This window comes from Dipodomys spectabilis, unplaced genomic scaffold (assembly GCF_019054845.1).
Source record: "Dipodomys spectabilis isolate Male_0828 unplaced genomic scaffold, ASM1905484v1 ptg000210l, whole genome shotgun sequence".
Lineage (NCBI taxonomy): Eukaryota > Metazoa > Chordata > Mammalia > Rodentia > Heteromyidae > Dipodomys > Dipodomys spectabilis.
Window position 1 is genome coordinate 7,404,586 of NW_024870887.1, and position 19,297 is coordinate 7,423,882.

At 45.3% G+C, this 19,297-nt stretch overlaps 1 protein-coding gene across 1 annotated transcript in view; it reads right to left on the reverse strand.

The window, feature by feature from the left end:
* Memo1 (mediator of cell motility 1) overlaps nt 1-10,032 on the reverse strand; it is a 110,218-nt gene extending 100,186 nt beyond the window's left edge. Inside the window, exon 1 of the mRNA XM_042696658.1 lies at nt 9,701-10,032. Coding sequence (XP_042552592.1) covers nt 9,701-9,761 — 61 coding nt within the window. The 5' untranslated portion in view covers nt 9,762-10,032. The remainder of the gene's footprint in view (nt 1-9,700) is intronic.
* Between the last annotated feature and the right edge of the window lie 9,265 nt (nt 10,033-19,297).

Here is a 19,297-nt window from a genome sequence, read left to right on the forward strand (position 1 = left end):
CCCTAAAGCAGTAACTTTCACAAAGCAAAACTCAATTTGTTCATCACTAAATCACTGAATGTTAAATAAAATCTATTCTAAGTACCAAATTTTGTTAGACCCAATTCAAAAATCTAGGACTAGCCAAGAAACAGTGGCTCACACCTGTAATCTTAGCTACTCGGGAAGCCAAGATAGGAGAATTACAATTTGAAGCCAGCAGTGGCCAGCAGAGGCAGAAAGTCCGTGAGACTTTTTTTTTTTTTTGGGGGGGTCTGGTCGTGGGGCCTGAACTCTGGGCCTGGGTGCTGTCCCTCAGCTCTTCAGCTCAAGGCTAGCGCTCTACCACTTGAGCCACAGCGCCACTTCCAGCTTTTTTTCTTTTTGCTTATGTGGTACTGAGGAATTGAACCCAGGGCCTCAGGCATGCAAAGCAAGCGCTCTACCACTGAGCCACCTTCCCAGTCCTCCGTGAGACATTTTTTTTTTTCTTTTTTTTTGGTCCGGTCGTGGGGCCTGAACTCTGGGCCTGGGTGCTGTCCCTCAGCTCTTCAGCTCAAGGCTAGCGCTCTACCACTTGAGCCACAGCGCCACTTCTGGCTTTTTTCTTTTTGCTTATGTGGTGCTGAGGAATCGAACCCAGGGCCTCATGCATGCAAAGCAAGCGCTCTACCACTGAGCCACCTTCCCAGCCCCCTCCGTGAGACTTTTTAACCACCAAAAAGCTGCAAGTGGAGCTGTTGTTCAAGTGATGGGGCACTAGACCTGAGCAAGAAAGCTCAGGGAGCTGAGCACTGGTAGTTCTCGCCTGTAATCTTAGCTACTCAAGAGGCTACAATCTGACGACTATCCTAGTTCAAAATCAACCAAGCAGAAAAGTTCATGACTCTTATCTCCAATTAACCACCAGAAAACTAGAAATGGAGCTGTGGCTCAAGTGGTAGAGTGCTAGCCTTGAGCAAAAATGTCCAGAGACAACACCCAAGCCCTAAATTCAAGCCTCGACAAACAAAAGAAGAAAAATGCTCTGGGAGAGCACTGAGGCCCTGAGTTTAAGCTTGAGGACCGGTATCAAAAACAAGAATTAGGGGGGAGTATGGGAAGGGATTGGAAGGGGAAACAAAGGAGGAGGCTACAATGCTTGATAAGAAATGTACTCATTATTTGCCCATGTAATTGTAACCCCTTTGTACAGTATTTTCACAATAAAAAAATTAAATTAAATTAAAAAAACAAGAATTAATATTATATGAACAACAATGAACATTCATTCATTATATATTTAGTTTTCTTGTTTGTTTTCATTTTTGCTTTGCCAGTCCTGGGGCTCAAACTCAGGGCCTGGGCACTGTCCCTGAGCTTCTTTTACTCAAAGCTAGCACTCTACCACTTGAACCACAGTGCCACCTCCAGCTTTTTCTGTTTATATAATACTGAGGAATCATGTATGCTAGGCAAACACTTTATCACTAAGCCACATTCCCAGCCCTCATCATATATTTGTTAGTTACAAGGCTAAGTAGAATGCTTCTTTGGCAAGTGCAAGACACTGAATAATAACTGGTAAACCCCAGAAATACCAAAAAGAAGTGTGTTGGTTATGTGTTTGTTACCTTATTATTCAACACATTTAGTTCATAATTATAAAAATGTTTGCTGATCCCAAGAGTCAGAAGTCTAGGTTCAAATCCTACTTCCATCAATTATCAGCAGTATGTCTCTGGAAATAAGGCCTCCTCTAAGTCTACGTTTCTCATCTATAAAATGGCAAAACAGAGATGGGCCAAAGAACTGTCTGCCCTACCTAATGCCTCATCAGTGGATCATTGTAAAAATCAAGGGCTGGGAAGGTGGCTCAGTGGTAGAGCGCTTGCTTTGCATGCATGAGGCCCTGGGTTCAATTCCTCAGTACCACATAAGCAGAAGAAAAAAAAGCTGGAAGTGGCACTGTGGCTCAAGTTGTAGAGTGCTAGCCTTGAGGTGAAGAGCTGAGGGACAGCGCCCAGGCCCAGAGTTCAGGCCCATGACCAAACCCCCCCCTGCCCCCCCCCCAAAAAAAGCAAAAATGTTCCACTGGTCATAGAGCTGGTAAAGCAAGAAGGGTAAGATAAGTGTGGTAGATAATAAATGAATGTCCCTAGTAGAGGAATTACCTTTTACACCACATCAATTAAAACCAGTAATATTCTTTAAAAGAACATTAGAAGGAAGAAGGAAAGGGAAGAAAGAGGAGGAGGAGGAGGAGGAGGAGGAGGAGGAGGAGGAGGGAGGAGGAGGAGGAGGAGGAGGAGGAGGAGGAGGAGGAGGAGGAGGAGGAGGAGGAGGAGGAGGAGGAGGAGGAGGAGGGAGGGAGGGAGGAGGGAGGAGAAGGAAGAAGGAAGAGGAGGAGAAAAGGAAGAAAAATGTTCAACTGGGCACTAGTGGCTTAGGACTGTATCTCTAGCAAGTCAGGAGACTGAGATATGAGGTTGCAGTTCAAACTCTGGCCCAAGCAGACAAATCCAAAAGCCAAATATGGAGGTATGGCTTAAATGGTAGAGCAGCAATCTTTTTTTTTTTTTTTTCCAGTTGTGGGGCTTGAACTCTGGGCCTGGGCGCTGTCCCCGAGCTCTTCAGCTCTAGACAAGTGCTCTAGCACTTGAGCCACAGTGCCACTTCTGGTTTTCTGGTGGTTTATTGAAGATAAGAGCTTCACGAACTTTTTTTTTTTTTTCTTGTCAGTTGTGGGGCTTGAACCCTGGGCCTGGGTGCTGACCCTCAGCTCGTCAGCTCAAAGCTAACACTCTACCACTTGAGCCACAGTGCCACTTCCAAGAGTCTCCTGAACATTCTTGCCTGGGCTGGCTTTGAACCCTGATCCTCACATCTCAGCCTCCTGAGTAGCTAGAATTACATGCAGCTTGATTTTTTTTTTTTTTTTTTTTTGCCAGTCCTAGGGCTTGGACTCAAGGCCAGCACCTGAGTTCTTTTTTTTTTTTTTTTTTTTTGCTCTGAGCTTCTTTTTGCTCAAGGCTAGCACTCTACCACTTGAGCCACAGCGTCATTTCCAGTTTTCTGTTGTTAATTGGAGATAACAGTCTCATAGATGATCTGCCAGGATGGTTTTGAACTGCACTCCTTAGATCTCAGCCTCCTGAGTAGCTAGGGTTACAGGCATGAGCCATTGGCAATCCTCTAAAGCAGCAGTCTTGAGTAGAAAAACTGACAGTGCAAGGCTCTGAGTTCAAGCCCCAGTACCAGCACACAAAAAGAAAAGTTCAAAAAAATGCTTTAAACTACAAATAATATGCAAATAAGTTAAATATTCATACTGTAGTTTGGGAAAAATATGAAACAAATAAAATTGTGTGCTTAGGACAACATCTGACTACAGTGCTTTCTTTATCACTTAGCTCTCATTTTAGAGACAAATTGGTCCTTCCACTTACCTGTTATACCTTAAACAAGTCACCCAACCTCTCTGAGTCATTGTTTTCACCTTTATAAATGGAAATAATACCAAATAATACCAGTCTTGCAGAGTGTCATGTATCTATGGGTACATGAAACAAAAAAAAAAAACAAAACACTAATCAACTGACAAGTAGAACTTCTATAAAACTAAGAACTTGATTTACTAAAACACCAAGGTTCCAAAAAGGATATGCACAGAGTAGTATACCTGCCAAACATTTACTGTATTAACAAATGACTGTATCTAAAATTAAGAACCACAAATCATTATGAAAAGTAAACAGCTCAATAGAAAAAAAGGGACAAAACTTAACAGACAAGTCACAAAAGCAAAAGTCCAGAAGCCACATTCTCCTAAAAAGAAATGCATTCATTTCCTGACTTATGAAATGGTAACCTCTCTGTATAACACCTTCATAATAACGATAAAAGTATATTTTTGTAAAAGCCAAAGACCAAAAAGGTGTTCCATTTTATTAGTTACTAGAGAATACAATTAAAAATATAATGCAATGTACACATCCTTCCATAATAACTAAAAATAAAAAAGACTGATTGACAACACCAAGTGTTAACAAGGATCTTAGTAACTAGACCTCTGATGTATTTCTGGTAGGAGTGTAAATTTGTAAAGCTAGCATGCACAACTTCAGCAGAATCTACTAAAACTTGTCTAAACCATGACCTAACAATCTATTCTACAAAAACAATCTATTCTACAAAAAAAAAACAATAGTATAAGCCAGTCACTGCTGGCTCATGCCTGTGATCCTAGCTCTGAGGATCTCAGTTCAAAGCCAGCCTGGGCTGGCACTGTGGCTCAAATGGTAGAGTGCTCACTTTGAGCTGAAGTGCTCAGAGACAGTGTGCAGGCCCAGAGTTCAAGCCCGAGGACTGGGGGGGTGGAGAGGGACATCTCAAGGACAGTAACAAAGCCCTGAGTTCAAGCCCCAAGATCAGCACTTAGCAATAAAACTACTTTTAAAATACCCTATTGTCGGACTGGGAAGGTGGTTCAGTGGTAATGTTTGCCTTGCATGCATGAGGTCCTGGGTTTGATTCCTCAGCACCACATAAGCAGAAAAAGTCAGAAGTGGTGCTGTGGCTCAAGTGGTAGAACGCAAGCCTTGGAGCTGAAGAGCTCAGGGACAGTGCCCAGGCCAAGTTCAAGCCTCAGGATCAACACACACACACACACACACACACACACACACACACACACACAAACACAGAGTAGTAGAACAAAGAACTGTCAAGAGACAAGATGATGACAAATAAAGAGGTTCTCAAACCTCATCCAAAAGACAAGATGGACCAGTGAAGAAATGATCAAAAGAATGATAGTCATGGAGCTGAGAAGGTGGCTCAGTGGTAGAGTGATTGCCTCCCCTGCATGAGGACCTAGGTTCGATTCCTCAGCACCACACAAGCAGAAAAGGCCAGAAGTGGTGCTGTGGCTCAAGTGGTAGAGCTAGCCTTGAGCTGAAGAGCTGAGAGACAGCACCCAGGCCCAGAGTTCAGGCCCACGACCAAAAAAAAAAAAAGAATAATTGAATAATTGTCATTAGCTTATTTAGACAGCAGTGGTTAAAAGGAATTCTAATTCTCCAGCTAGAAGGTAATGGCCTGCATATGATCAAATGAAAAGATGTACCATATCTGGAAAGAACAGACTTTAGTTCTGGTCACACTCTGAGAACCACTAACTTATACTAGATATCAGCCAATTTTTTTTTTTCAAATAATCTATCAGTTCCACATGTGATCTTTGTTGCATTCCCAGTTGCTATTTTTTAAACAACGTGTTAACATTTTTAAAGTATGCTTAGTAAATGAACTTTTTTTTTTTTTTAATCACAGTCTGGGGGCTGGGAAGGTGGCTCAGTGGTAGAGTGCTTGCCTCGCATGCATGAGGCCCTGGGTTTGATTCCTCAGCACCACATAAGCAAAAAGAAAAAGCTGGAAGTGGCGCTGTGGCTCAAGTGGTAGAGCACTAGCCTTGAAATGAAGAGCTGAGGGACAGTGCCCAGGCCCAGAGTTCAGGCCCACAACTGTTTAAAAAAAAAAAAAAAAAGTCACAGACTGGATTTGGGGATGTGGGCCACAGTGTGCTGATCCCTGTAGCACCAATAAAGAAACAAGGATTAACCTTACTATAAGATTAATTTTCCTAAAATGCTACTTGCATATTAGTCCCCAACTCTGAAATCTCCACTGTGCTCACTGCCAACTAAGTCCAACCCTATGATGACTAATATCCACAAACATCTCCAGCTCCCAACTATACTTCCTGACCTATCAACTGTACCCCTGAAAACCTCCCATTTTTATTGAGTTTAAATGCTTATATTTACCTACATTTGTATCTGTGTTGTTTCCTAACTCAATGGTTTTTCTTTCTGTTCCAAATGCCTTCCTTTTTTTTTTTTTGGGTCCGGTCATGGGGCCTGAACTCTGGGCCTAGCTCTCCAGCTCAAGGCTAGCTCTCTACCACTTGAGCCACAGCACCACTTTCGGCTTTTTTTCTTTTTTTTGCTTATGTGGTGCTGAGGAATCGAACCCAGGGCCTCATGCATGAAAGGCAAGCGCTCTACCACTTCGCCACCTTCCCAGCCCATCCAAATGCCTTCCTTCTAAGCACAATTCAAACCCTAACTCTAAGTGACACCACTCTCAGAACTCCTAACAGCATTAACTCAATCTTTAATTGCTGCCTTGAGTTACAACTTACTTCAAATAAACTACAAATTCCTTGAGGGAAGATGATAATTTACACTACCCTATATCAATGGATCTAGCATAAGAGAGAAAATAAAATGAAAATATATGTGTATCTAACAGTTAGAGAACTATAACAACGGGGCTGGGAAGGTGGCTCAGTGGTAGAACGCTTGCCTTGCATGCTCAAGGCCCTGGGTTCAATTCCTCAGCACCACATAAGAAAAAAGAAAAAAGCCGGAAGTGGCGCTGTGGCTCAAGTGGTAGAGCGCTAGCCTTGAGCTGAAGAGCTGAGGGACAGTGCCCAGGCCCAGAGTTCAGGCCCCACAACCGGACCCAAAAAAAAAAACTCATTTCTATGAGTAAGTGAACACCTCAATTTATGTGTTCAACCTGAACACTACAGGAACCACAGAATCAGCAGGAACAAACATGTTTTTCCTAAATCCTCATGTTTTAAGACTAATCCAATAGAAAAAAAAAAAAAGTAATACAATATAAATAAAATTTTTCCGGGGCTGGGGAGGTGGCTCAGTGGTAGAGCGCTTGCCTTGCATGCCTGGGGCCCTGGATTCGATTCCTCAGCACCACATAAGCAAAAAGAAAAAAAGCCGGAAGTGGCGCTGTGGCTCAAGTGGTAGAGTGCTAGCCTTGAGCTGAAGAGCTGAGGGACAGTGCCCAGGCCCAGAGTTCAGGCCCCACAACCAGACCCAAAAAAAAAAAAAAAAAAAAAAAAAAAATTCAGGATAGATGTTACTAGGCCAATTCTAAATGCTGTTGTGTGTAGTCTACTTCTTTTACTTTTTTTTCTCTTGGTTGGTCATGGGGTTTGAATTATGAGCCTGGGCATTGTCCCTAAGCTCTTCAGCTCAAGTATTACTTGAGCCACAGTGCCACTTCTGGTTTTTCTGGTGGTTAGTTGGAAATAAAGAGTCTCAAGGATTTTCCTACCCAGACTAGCTTTGAACTCTGATCTAGGTTAACAGACGTGAGGCACAGGTGCCTGGCTTCTTTTACTTTTAAAATACAAATTAAGAGCCAGGTGCCAGTGGCTCACATTTGTAATCCTAGCTATTCAGGAGGCTGAGATCTGAGGAGCCAGACAGGAGAAAATCCATGAGACTCATCTCTCCAATTAACCAGGAAAAAGCTGGAAGTGGAGTTGTAAGTCAAGTAGTAGAAAGCAACCCATGAGCATCAAAATCTCAAGGGCAGCACCCAGGCCTGGAGTTCAAGCCCTACAACTAACTCTAGCGCGCGCACACACACACACACACACACACACACAAACAGTTACAAATTAAGTTTCAAAAACTACATTACTTTAGACTCACCTTTAATTCCTTAATTACTCCTCAAACTAAAAAAATCATGTACACACATAATATACACACATACACTCACCTCAAAGAGAGTTCTCTATGACAACTCACATTTCCAAAATGGTGTCACTGAGTTCACCCAGAATTCAGGGAAGAATAGAATATCATTCTCTACAGAATAGTCTCTACATAGCTGGGCGCAGGTGGCTCACACCTGTAATCCTAGCTACCCAGGAGACTGAGATCTGAAATTGTGGTTCAAAGCCAGCCCAGGCAGGAAAAGTCCGTGAGACTCTTATCTCCAATAAACCACTAGAAACTGAAAGTGACACAGTGGTTCAAGTGGCAGAGCGCTCGCCTTGAGCTGAAGAGATCAGGGACAGCAGTGGCCCTAAGTTCAAGCCCCACAAACGACCAAAAAAAAAGAGTCTTTGATCTTAATCCAAGTGTGGGCTATATCACCAAACATAGAATGTTCAAGAGCCCATAAGATTTCGTCCAGAATACTTGGTCCACATTCCAATGCAAACTACAACAAAAGTTTAAAATACTTGCATAAGGTATTGAAAACTTCATGGAATACATGAAAAGGTAACCATGAATGCAAAAATACTTTTTAGCTCTTCAAAACACACTTATTTGAGTATTTGGGACTGTGGCTCAGAGGCAGAGTGCTCACCTAGCATGTATGAAGCCCTGGGTTTGATTCCTCAGTCCCACTTACACAGAAAAAGCCGGAAGTGCTGCTGTGGCTCAAGTGACAGAGTGCCAGCCTTGAGCAAAAGAAGCTCAAGGACAGTGCCCAGGCCCTGAGTTCAAGCCCCAGGACTGGCCAAAAAAAAAAAAATTATTTATAAAAGCTTATCTACCATGGGGGCTATTCTTCTTCATTAATAAGTAATGTTAATAATTCACTAATTAAAGGACAAATTCAAGAGCCAAGGACTCTCATTTCTCAATTCCTTGTCTACCACTTGCTTAGTCTTGGGCACAGCACTAAATTTCACCATCCATTTCCACACGTATTGGTCAAAATGGCTTAACTGTCGGTTTCAGGAGAGAAATGATTAAATGTCTATAAAGTATTTCAAATCCACGAAGGAAAACCACTGTAACCATAGAATGGCCTATTTACTTAATGCAACGCTACAGCTACTTGTGAGCAGTAGCTGCAAATCCAATCCCCCTAATTCTTCTGTGTCTTAACACAGCAAATCCTCAGTGAGTCAGTAAGGTACAAGTACTTCTTGAGCTCGTTTCACACCCTCAGAGCAAAGAATTCCCTTCCAAATCTTTGTCTTCACAAAACACCTTGGCACTCACTACCCAACCCAATGATCTGCAAGGAGAAACGTGGTCCAGCTCGTATGAGGAAGTCACCCCTGGTTATTGGTTACGCCGGTAACAAATGACTGGAGGCTGCTAGAGAACCACAGAGGAACTTTTCTTTGTTGAACACACCAGAAATGTGGGGCCGGAAGGGAATCCCAGAAGCTTTATTAAAGGGCAGGTCCGTCCTCCTCCTCCCCTCTTACATAAAGAGGGTTTTCTGGACAGCTGGAGACACCCGGCAGGATTCGGTGAAAACCTCAACTAACTCGCTGGGTAGGTGCAGCACCCGCTTGGAGATGAAGAGGCTGCTCGGGAAAAGTGCTGATGCCACCTCCAGCTGCCCCAGGGTGACAGCAACAATGCCAACACCCACAAAAGAGCCGGGAGGCCACCCAAAGCCCCCCCCCCCCGCCCGCGGGGGCCACCAGCGGACAAACCCCTGACAGGTTCCCTCCCTGCCCCCGTCCCCGGCGGAGCCCGGCGCCCAGCCGGGCAACGTGAGAAAGTGCTCCCGCTCCCGGCCGCCCCGGGCGCGGGGCACTGTAGGGCTGAGGGACCGGCCGCCCGCCTTCCCCGGGCGCCGGAGGAAGCGACTCCGCCACTTCCTCTCGGGCTCCGCGCGAGGCGGCCCCGGGCGGGCCGGAGGGCACAGAGGGCGCAGCGGGACGCGGGGCTCGGGCGCCGGGCACCCCGTCCTTCCCCGCGAGGCGGCGCGTGCTCGCGGGGCGGCGGGAGCCAGGCCCCGGCCGCGGCCGCCCGGGTGGGGGAGGCGGCGGGCGCCAGGCCGCGGGGCCAGCTCCCGCTCCGGCTCCCGCCCCACGCGGTCCCCGCCCGCCGCCGAGGGCCGGGCGGCCGGGCTCCGGCGGGCCGAGGGCGGAGGGCGGCCCGGGCCCTACCTGAGGCTGTGTACCAGCTCCCGGCGTGGCTGGCTTCCCGGCAGACCACTCGGTTGGACATCTTGGTGCCTGTGCCGCCTATGGTGCACGGGGATGAATGAGGAGGAGGCGGCGGCGGCGGCGGGAGCGGCCCGGTGAGGGGACGAGACACCGCGGGCCCAGCCCAGGAGGAGGCGGCGGCGGGGAGGGGATCGGCCCGGCCCAGGAGGAGGAGGAGGAAGAGGAGGAGGAGGAGGAGGCGGCGGCCCCGGAGGAGGAGACGGCAGCCTGGGCGGTGGCGGCGGCGGCCACAATCACCGCCGACTCCAGCGAGCGCCGGAAGACGGGGCCCTCGGCGGCTTTACCGAAGCCCGGCCCCGGAGTCGCCGCCGCTCTCCAGCCGGGGCTGGTCCCACCGAGCCGCCCCCACGGACCCCTCCCCGCCCGGCCTCCCGAGCCGCCGCCGCCGCCGCCACCGCCGCCGCCGCGCCGGTGACCCCACCCCCGTGACTCCGCGCCCGCCCCCTCCCCGCCCCCCGCGGGGCTCCCGCACCCTCCCCGCCCCCACCCGGAGGCCGGGTCCGCCCGCCCACCGGCCCCGCCCCGCCCGCCCCGCCGCTCCGCCCGCCGCGAGGTTAACGGCGGAAACCGGACCGGCCGGACGGCCTGGCCAGGCAGCGGCGGCCCCGCGCGCGCGCGCGCGCGCACGCGCGCACACACACACACAGCGCCCAGGGTCGGCGCCTGAACCCGGGAAGGCAGGCCCGGAGGAGCCAGCGCCGCCTTACTCGCCGCTCTAACGGGTCCGGCCCACTGAGCATGCCCAGCTCCGCGGCCAGGCCCGCCGCCCAGGCAGGGCGAGCACGCTCCGCGCTCCGGGGCTTAGCGCCGGCACGGGCGGGGCTCCGGGAGCCGGGCGCCGTCGCGCGGCGGGCCCGAGCCCCCTTCCCCCGGCCGGCCGGCCGGCCTGCCTGAGTCCCAGGTCGGGATGCGGCTTCCCATCTGGAAGCCCAGCAGCCAGCTCTCCCCGCCCGGACCCAGGCGTCTCCAGTGGATTCCGGGGTTTACTGGCCGGGAAGTTTCATTGTAGCATGCCTATGTAGTCCCCGCTTGTGGAGTTGTGCCTTGACGGGGTCACCCTTACCACCTAATCGAGGCGTGGGCACCCGATGTAGCCTTGTTTCGTGTTTTGTATCTGCATGGCTTCTCTCCCTAACCTCTGGGTGATGCGTTGACTCCATTTTTCCCAGCTGGAATGGGGAGTGGCACTCTAGGACGGTGCCTGGTCAGCGTAGGTGTACAACAGAGATGCCAGCCTGCGCTTCGCATCGTACCCGCTCCCAATGTCGGCGACAGAAAAGTCCTTTCCCATGATAGAGCTGCATGCAAAGGACATCTTGGGCCTCCAAGGCAGTGCTACTATTTGCAGCACACTGTTCCCAAACTGGGAACTGAGTAACAGAAAGTTGCATATTTTCATCTTCAAAGGGAAAGGTTTAGGGCTACAACCATAAAACTGCTTAGTACCTTAGTTCCAAAGAAGTGAAAGTCCTGATACTGAAATGTATAGTTTTCCCTGAGAATACGCTTTTTTTTTTTAAGATGCTGTTTGTTCTACCATTCTTTCCAACGTTCAGGGCCCCAGAACTCGTGTGTGTGTGTGTGTGTGTGTGTGTGTGTGTGATCTTGTCCTTAAAAGTTTATTACTGGAGTGGTGTCAACATTTTGCTACAGTTACTAAGCTAAAACGTCCACCAAATCTTAATTTATACACTTCCAAATTTTACCCTCTCTGGCCTAATACTAAGATAACAGCTTTCGGGAAAAACTATTATTAGGGATAATAGAAAAATAAGTCTGGAGCTCTAATTCAATACTTTTTCTAGAGTAACAAGACTCAGTGACAACTGATGCAGTCAACTTTTGGTTGTAAATTGAAGGATAAAGATACTTAACTGCTGATATGGCAACAGTGATGCTGGTTAATTATTTCTGATACTGTTTCTGCTTCCAAACCTACAGGGGAATGAGATACAATGAAAAAAGATACAATGAATAAAGTTTCCTATTTCAGGTTCTTCAATGGGAACATCAGATTTTTGACTTGGCTCTGCCACCTGGGGCATCTAGCAATTCTTTCAAGCTTCCAAATGCAAACAACAGTAATAATCTCCCAGACTTGCTGTAGGAATCATCCAAGTATTTGAAGACACTTTATAAGCTGTTCTTCCTAAATATTTGTCCTTATCATTCTCTGCTTCTAGCAACAACCCTATGCCTCATTCCAAAGTAGTAATTTAATTCAACATTAGGTGGGTGCTATTGACAAGCCAGGAGCTGGTGGCTCACACCTGTAATATTAGCTACTTATGGGACTGAGATCTGAGGATTATGGTTCAAAGCTTGCAGGGAGTAAGAAAGTCCTGAAACTCTTCAACTCCAATTAACCACCAGAAAACTGGAAGTGGAGCTGTGGCTCAGTTGGTAGAGCACTGGCTTTGAGCATAAAATGAGGAACATCACCCAGGCCCCACTACAAACAAAAAAGAATGGAAGGTAGGTAGAAAGGGAGGGAGGGAGGAAGGGAGCAAGGAAGCAAGCAAGCAAGCAAGCATGCAAGCAAGCAAGCAAGCAAGCAAGCAACAAACTCGTAACATCAATAGTTTGGAAGGCTAAGGTACATGATAGACAAAACATTAATTTCTTCAGTGTGTATTCTTTTGGTTCTTTTGAATTTTGTACCATATCCCTGAGCTACAAATGCCAACTTACTTTTTCATTTTACTTTTCCACATCTAACAGATAACTTTAGGGTCTCCATTTCACTGACATTCTATAGATCAAAAACCCATTATTGTAGAGTTGGGGGTAACTAAATAATAGAGTGCTTGCCTAGTATGTGGAAGGCACTAGATTCTGCCCCATACACTGAGGGGGTGGGGAGTTGGGAAAGGCGGAAAGAAAATAAAAATATTTTAAAAGATACCACAGTGATTTTGGACAAAAGACAGAAAGCCATGTACCAGTAGCTCATGCTTGTAATCCTAGCTACTCAAGAGGCTGAGATCTGAGGATCATGGTTCAAAGCCAAACTGGACAGTTAAGCCTGAGAGTCTTATCTCTATTTTTTTAAAGGCAGAAGTAGAACTGTAGATCAAAACATAGACTGGTAGCCTTGAGCAAAAAAAAAAAAAAAAAAAAAAAGCTCAGGGAGTGTCCTGGCCCTGAGTTCAAGCCCCAGAACCAGCTTACACACACACACACACACACACACACACATACACACACACGGTTGAGAGAAAAGTTTAATAAATATTGAGAAAAAAGTTTTTAATAAAATAATTTTTATTCCAACTAACACTTGTACTGTACAGGCCAGGGGTATGGTTTCAAATAGTATAACACCTGCTCAAAAACCACCAGGCCCAGGCTGGGAATGTGGCTTAGTGGTAGAGTGCTTGCCTAGCATGCATGAAGCCCTGGGTTCCATTCCTCAGTACCACATAAACAGAAAAAGCCAGAAGTGGCACTGTGGCTCAGCAAAAGAAGTCAAGGATAGTGCCCAGGCCCCAAGTTTAAACACTAGGACTGGCAAAAAAAAAAAAAAAAAAGCACAAGGCCCTGAGTACTGAAAAGGTCACTAAACCCTGAGTATTGAAAAATCTGGCACTCTAGAATCATGTTTTTGCTCCTTTCTACTATACAAGCCAAATTTATTAAATACATAACTCTGTATCTGACCCTTCCCAAGTTTTTCATATATTTAGTGATTTCTATAAAATGTGTTCAACTCCAATGTTTTATAATAAAATTATAGGCATAAAGCATTTTTCCTCATACTTTTATTTTACTGGTACTCGGACTTGATCTCAGGGCCTACGCACTGTCCCTGAGCCTCTGTGCTCAAGACTAGTGCTCTTGCTCTACCACTTGAGCCACAGCACCACTTCTGGCTTTTTATGAGTAGTTTATTGGAAATAAGAGTCTCCCAGACTTTCCTACCCAGGCTGGCTTCAAACCATGATCCTCAGATTTCAGTTTCCTAGTAATTAGGATTACAGACATGAGCTATCAGCATCTGGTCTCATACTTGTTAATATTGAGGATTTCCAAAAATAAAATAATTGAAATAAAAATATCCAAACGCTTTAAAGTTGGACACGTTTTTCTTGTTTTTTGGGTTTGTTTTTTTTTTGGGGGTGGGGGGTCCGGTCGTGGGGCCTGAACTCTGGGCCTGGGCGCTGTCCCTTAGCTCTTCAGCTCAAGGCTAGCACTCTGCCACTTGAGCCACAGTGCCACTTCAGGCTTTTTTTTTGCTGCTTATGTGGTGCTGAGGAATCGAACCCAGGGCCTCATGCATGCAAGGCAAGCGCTCTACCACTGAGCCACCGTCCCAGCCCAGACATGTTTTTCTAAGGGACAGTTTTCATCACAAACTGCCCCCTTTAGCTGGGGTGGCCTATTTTCTATGTATTGCATTCCTTCTTTGCCAATTTATACCTAGAGTATATTTAAATATCACTAGGATTTGAACTCAGAGCCTTGCACTTACTAGACTGGTGGTCTACCACTTGAAAACAGCTATAGCACTTTTTGCTTTAGGGTTTTCATTTTGTTTTGTTTTAATAAAGTCTCACATTTATGCCTGGAGAGCTGTTTACACTTTTCATGTAGCTGGAATGATATACTTGCTCCATTACACTCAGCTTTTTATTAGTTGAAATATGGTTTCATGAACTTTTTTCATCCATGCCACACTTGGTGATTCTCCCAATCTTGGTCTACTCAATAGTTAAGATCACAAACATAAACCACTGTACCCAGATTATACACAAAAATTTCTTAACAATTAAATTCTCAGTTATGGGTTTTTTCTTTTTTTTTGTTGGTCGTGGGACTTGAACTCTAGGTTTGGGTGTTGTCCTTGTGCTCTTCAGCTCAAGGCAAGTGCTCTACCGCTTGAGCCACAGTGCCACTTCCGGTTTTCTATTGCTTTATTGGAGATAAGAGTCTCTCAGACTTTCCTGCCCCAGCTGGCTTTGAACTGCAATCCTCAGATCTCAGCATCCTGAATAGCTAGGATTATAGGTGTGAGCTTTTTCTTTTTGTTTGGTCATGGGGCTTGGACTCTGGGCCTGGGTGCTGTCCCTTAGTTCTTCACCTCAAGACAAGTACCTCTACCACTTGAGCTACAGTGCCACTCCCAGTTTTAGATCTCAGCCTCCTGAGTAGGAGCCACAGGGGCCCAGCCGCCTCTCCCTCCCCCTCCTCCTCCCCCTGCCCCTCCTCCTCCTCCTCCCCTTTTTCTCTCATGATGGCACTCTACCACTTGATCTATGTCTCTGTTGTTTCATTTCTTAGTTTCATAATATGTATCAAGCCTTCAATTTATTAGTGCTTTTTTGGATATATTCCAGGAAAATATCTGGCTACAGTATTTTATTCTTTTCTTACAATTACTCTGTTGCTAACTGGAAGTTATAAATCTTAAAATTCCACAATCATCCTACATGAAATCATAGAGGTTCAATACACTTCCTGTAATTCATCAGAATTACATAATCTATCCAAACAACTTTCCCTCATGTCATGATGGCTATTTCCTTTAGGAAATCTAGATATATTCTACATATTCTACTAGCCTTACCCACTAAAATACCCACCAACATAATTTAAAAATTCTTTTTTTTTTTTGTCGGTTGTGGGACCCTAACTCTGGACCTGGGCACTGTCCCTCAGCTCTTCAACTCAACGCTAGAGCTCTACCACTTTAGCCACAGCACCACTTCCGGCTTTTTATGCTTATGTGGTGCTGAGGAATTGAACCCAGGGCCTTATATGCACCCTACCACTAAGCCAACTTCCCAGCCCCCCCCCCACCCTTTTTTGTCGGTTGCAGGGCTTTAACTCTGGGCCTGGGTGCTGTCCCTCAGCAGCTCAGCTCAAGGCCAGTGCTCTACCACTTGAGCCACCTTCCCAGCCCTAAAAACTCATTCTTAAATTAAGAATATTTTGCCAGGCATTGGTGGCTCACACGTTAATTCTTGCTACTCAGGAGGCTGAGATATAAGGATCATGGTTCAAAGCCAGCCCAAGCAGGGAAGTCTGTGTGACTCATCTCCAATTTACCAACACAAAACCAGAATGGTTCTGTGGCTCAAAGTGGTAGAGCACTAGCTTTGAGCAAAAAGAGCTCAGGGACAGTGCCCAAGCTCTGAGTTCAAGCCACACAACCAACAATCAAAAAAAAAATTGAGAATATTTTTCCTCTTATTTTTTTTTTTTGGTCCGTCGTGGGGCCTGAACTCTGGGCCTGGGCGCTGTCCCTCAGCTCTTCAGCTCAAGGCTAGCGCTCTACCACTTGAGCCACAGCGCCACTTCTGGCTTTTTTCTTTTTTTGCTTATGTGGTGCTGCTTATGTGGTGCTGAGGAATCGAACCCAGGGCCTCAGGCATGCAAGGCAAGTGCTCTACCACTGAGCCACCTTCCCAGCCCCTCCTATTTTTTGTATTGCTTTACTAAATATATTAAGTATACAAAGGATAGAAATTGTTATATACTATAATTGTCAGTAGCACATTACTCCACCAAAGTATATAGAAGTTTCTAAACTACTATTTGACCCACTTATTGGACAAGGTGATATTCACCATCTACTCAATAAGGCACTGGACAGTGTTCACCAGGACCTGAACTCTGAAAGCTGGTAGAAAAATTAAGGGACCCTCATATGCAGGATATGAGTAGACTATATTTGTAATCTTAGCTACTCAAGAGGTTGAGATCTGAGGATCAGGGTTCAAAAGCTAGCCTAGGTAAGAAAATCCATGAGATACTCATCTCCAATTAACCACCAAAAAGCCAGAAGTGGAGCTGTGACTCAAGTGGTAGAACATTAGCCTTAAGCACAAAAGCTCAGGAATAAAACCTAGGCTGAGTTCAAGCCCCAGGATAGACACAAACAGATACACACACAAAAGGAATTCTAGGAGGAAGAGGGAGATTGGTAAAAGGGTGATTATGATTGATATTCTATACACACTAAATAAAATAGAACACACTTGGGCTGGGAAGGTGGCTCAGTGGTAAAGCTCTTGCCTTGCATGCCTGAGGCCTTGGGTTCCATTCCTCAGCACAAGCAAAAAGAAAAAAGCCAAAGCCGGGCGCTGGTGGCTCACGCCTGTAATCCTAGCTACTCAGGAGGCTGAGATCTGATGATCGAGGTTCAAAGCCAGCCCGGGCAGGAAAGACTGTGAGACTCCTATCTCCAATAAACCACCAGAAAACCGGAAGTGGCGCTGTAGCTCAAGTGGTAGAGCGCTCGCCTTGAGCTGAAGAGCTGAAGGATAGCGCCCAGGCCCAGAGTTCAAGCCCCATGACTGACCAAAAAAAAAGAAAAAAGCCAGAAGTGGGACTGTGGCTCAAGTGGTAGAGCACTAGCCTTGAGCTGAAGAGCTGAGGAACAGCACCCAGGCCGAGTTCAGGCCCCACAACCGGACGCCCCCCCCCCAAAAAAAAGAACACACTTGTATAACTGTTGTCGATTTAAAAAAAAAAACAAAAAACATTCAGTATGTGTGATTTATGATCCCTATCTCTAATTCCCTTTCTCAGAGAGCAACCAGGTAAAAGGCTTATAAGCCCTAGATCAATTCTAGGCTTACATGAGAGGTAGTGCAGTATAAAGTATGACTTGAATCTCTACACTAAACTCACTTTCTCTGTAAACTTAAGCAATTAACCAAATCTTTTTCCTCACCTAAAAATGAAATACTAAAATTAAACCTACCTTTGAGCCTAGGCTTAGGCTTATACAAGAGGCCCTAGACTGAAGCCCCAGAAACACAAAAATAAACTAAACTAAACTTACTTCAAACTTTAGAGGGTGATGTTTTTTGGTTGAAGGTGGTTATGATCCCACTGGTATATACATACTGAGGAACCCATCTAGTTGTCTATATTAAATATGTACAGCTTTTTTTGTTTCTCATACCCAATAAAGTGATATCTTAATAAAGTGTATGCATTTTTTTTCTAAAATATTAAACTGCCTCACTGGATGACAATTCATGTGGAAGTATTTTGCATTGTTCCTGGCCATATGATGAATGCAAAGGGGCACAGACACTGCCACCAAGAGGCATGCCTCCCTTACTGAAAAAAAAAGGAGCAAACTCACCATCTAGTAATTTAGGCCCTATCTTGAAGATAATTCAAAACAACACTGGAACAAATGTAAAACTAGGCAGCGTACCATATATATATATAAGCTTTCAAAGCTGAAATAATTCCAGCAAAGTAGTTCCTTAACCATAAGTATTAGACAGACTTAAGAGTTTTCATCAAATCCATAAACCTAGGCTCTGCCCCAATTAAATTACAATCTCCAGATGTACTCTCCAAAACATATATTTACACATATAGTATAAAATACAAATTAGTGTTGATACATTTTATATTTATTATTTTATATAGTTTATTAATTTGTTGAAAAGTTCCCAATTAGAACTGATATAACTAAAGAACCAATGTTAAAAATGATAGTATTATTGATGCTTTAATAAATAAAAAAAAATTACCCAGCCAGGCGCCAGTGGCTCATGCCTATAATCCTAGTTACTCAGGAGGCTGAAATCTGAGGATCACAGTTCAAAGCCAGCCTAGAAAGGCAAGTCGGTGAGACTCTTATCTCCAATTAAACACCAGAAAAAAAACTGAAATGGCACTGTAGCTCAAGTGGTAGAGTGCTCACATTGAGCTGAAGAGCTGAAGGACAGCACCCAGGCCCAGAGGTCAAGCCCGGTGACTAGCAGACAGACAAATAAATAAATAAATACCCAACTACTTTGCTGTGTGTGTGCTATACTTGGGCTTGTACTTTGGGTTTAAAATTCTCACTTGTTTTTTCTATCAAGGTTGGCAATCTACCACTTGAGCCAACTCATCTTCTGGCTTTTTGCTGTTGTTGGTAAGGTCTCATGGATTTTCCTGCCTGGTCTAGTTTCAAATCACATTTCTCAGCTCTCAGCCTCCCAAGTAGCTAGGCATGAAAACACCAGTGCCTGATTCCAATTACTTACTTGAATATCACTAAAACATCACTAAAAGTATTTTGATGGATTCACTAATGGGTAAACCAAGCAACCAAAATAAATTTTGATAAACTAATAAGACAACTACTATAAGCAGATCAAAATATTTCCAGATTTTTCTTATTCAGATATACATTTTTACAGATGTAAATCAAAACCACAATATTGGGACTAGGAATGTGTCTTGGTGGTAGAGTGCTTGCCTAGCATACATGAAGCCCTGGGTTCCATTCCTCAGTACCACATAAACAGAAAAAGCCAGAAGTGGCGCTGTGGCTTAAGTGGTAGAATGCTAGCCTTGCGCAAAAGAAGCTCAAGGACAGTGCCCAGGCCCTGAGTTTAAGCCCTACAACTGGCAAAAAAAAAAAACAAAACCTCAAATCATAATATCACCTCTCCCAGGAGAGTCCATCCTACTTAAATAACTGTCAGTTTAAAGAGAACTAAATCTCATGCCAGAGAACTATAATGCATGTCTCATCAGCTTTACAATTCTAAATCTACAAAGGCTTTAATATTTTCACCT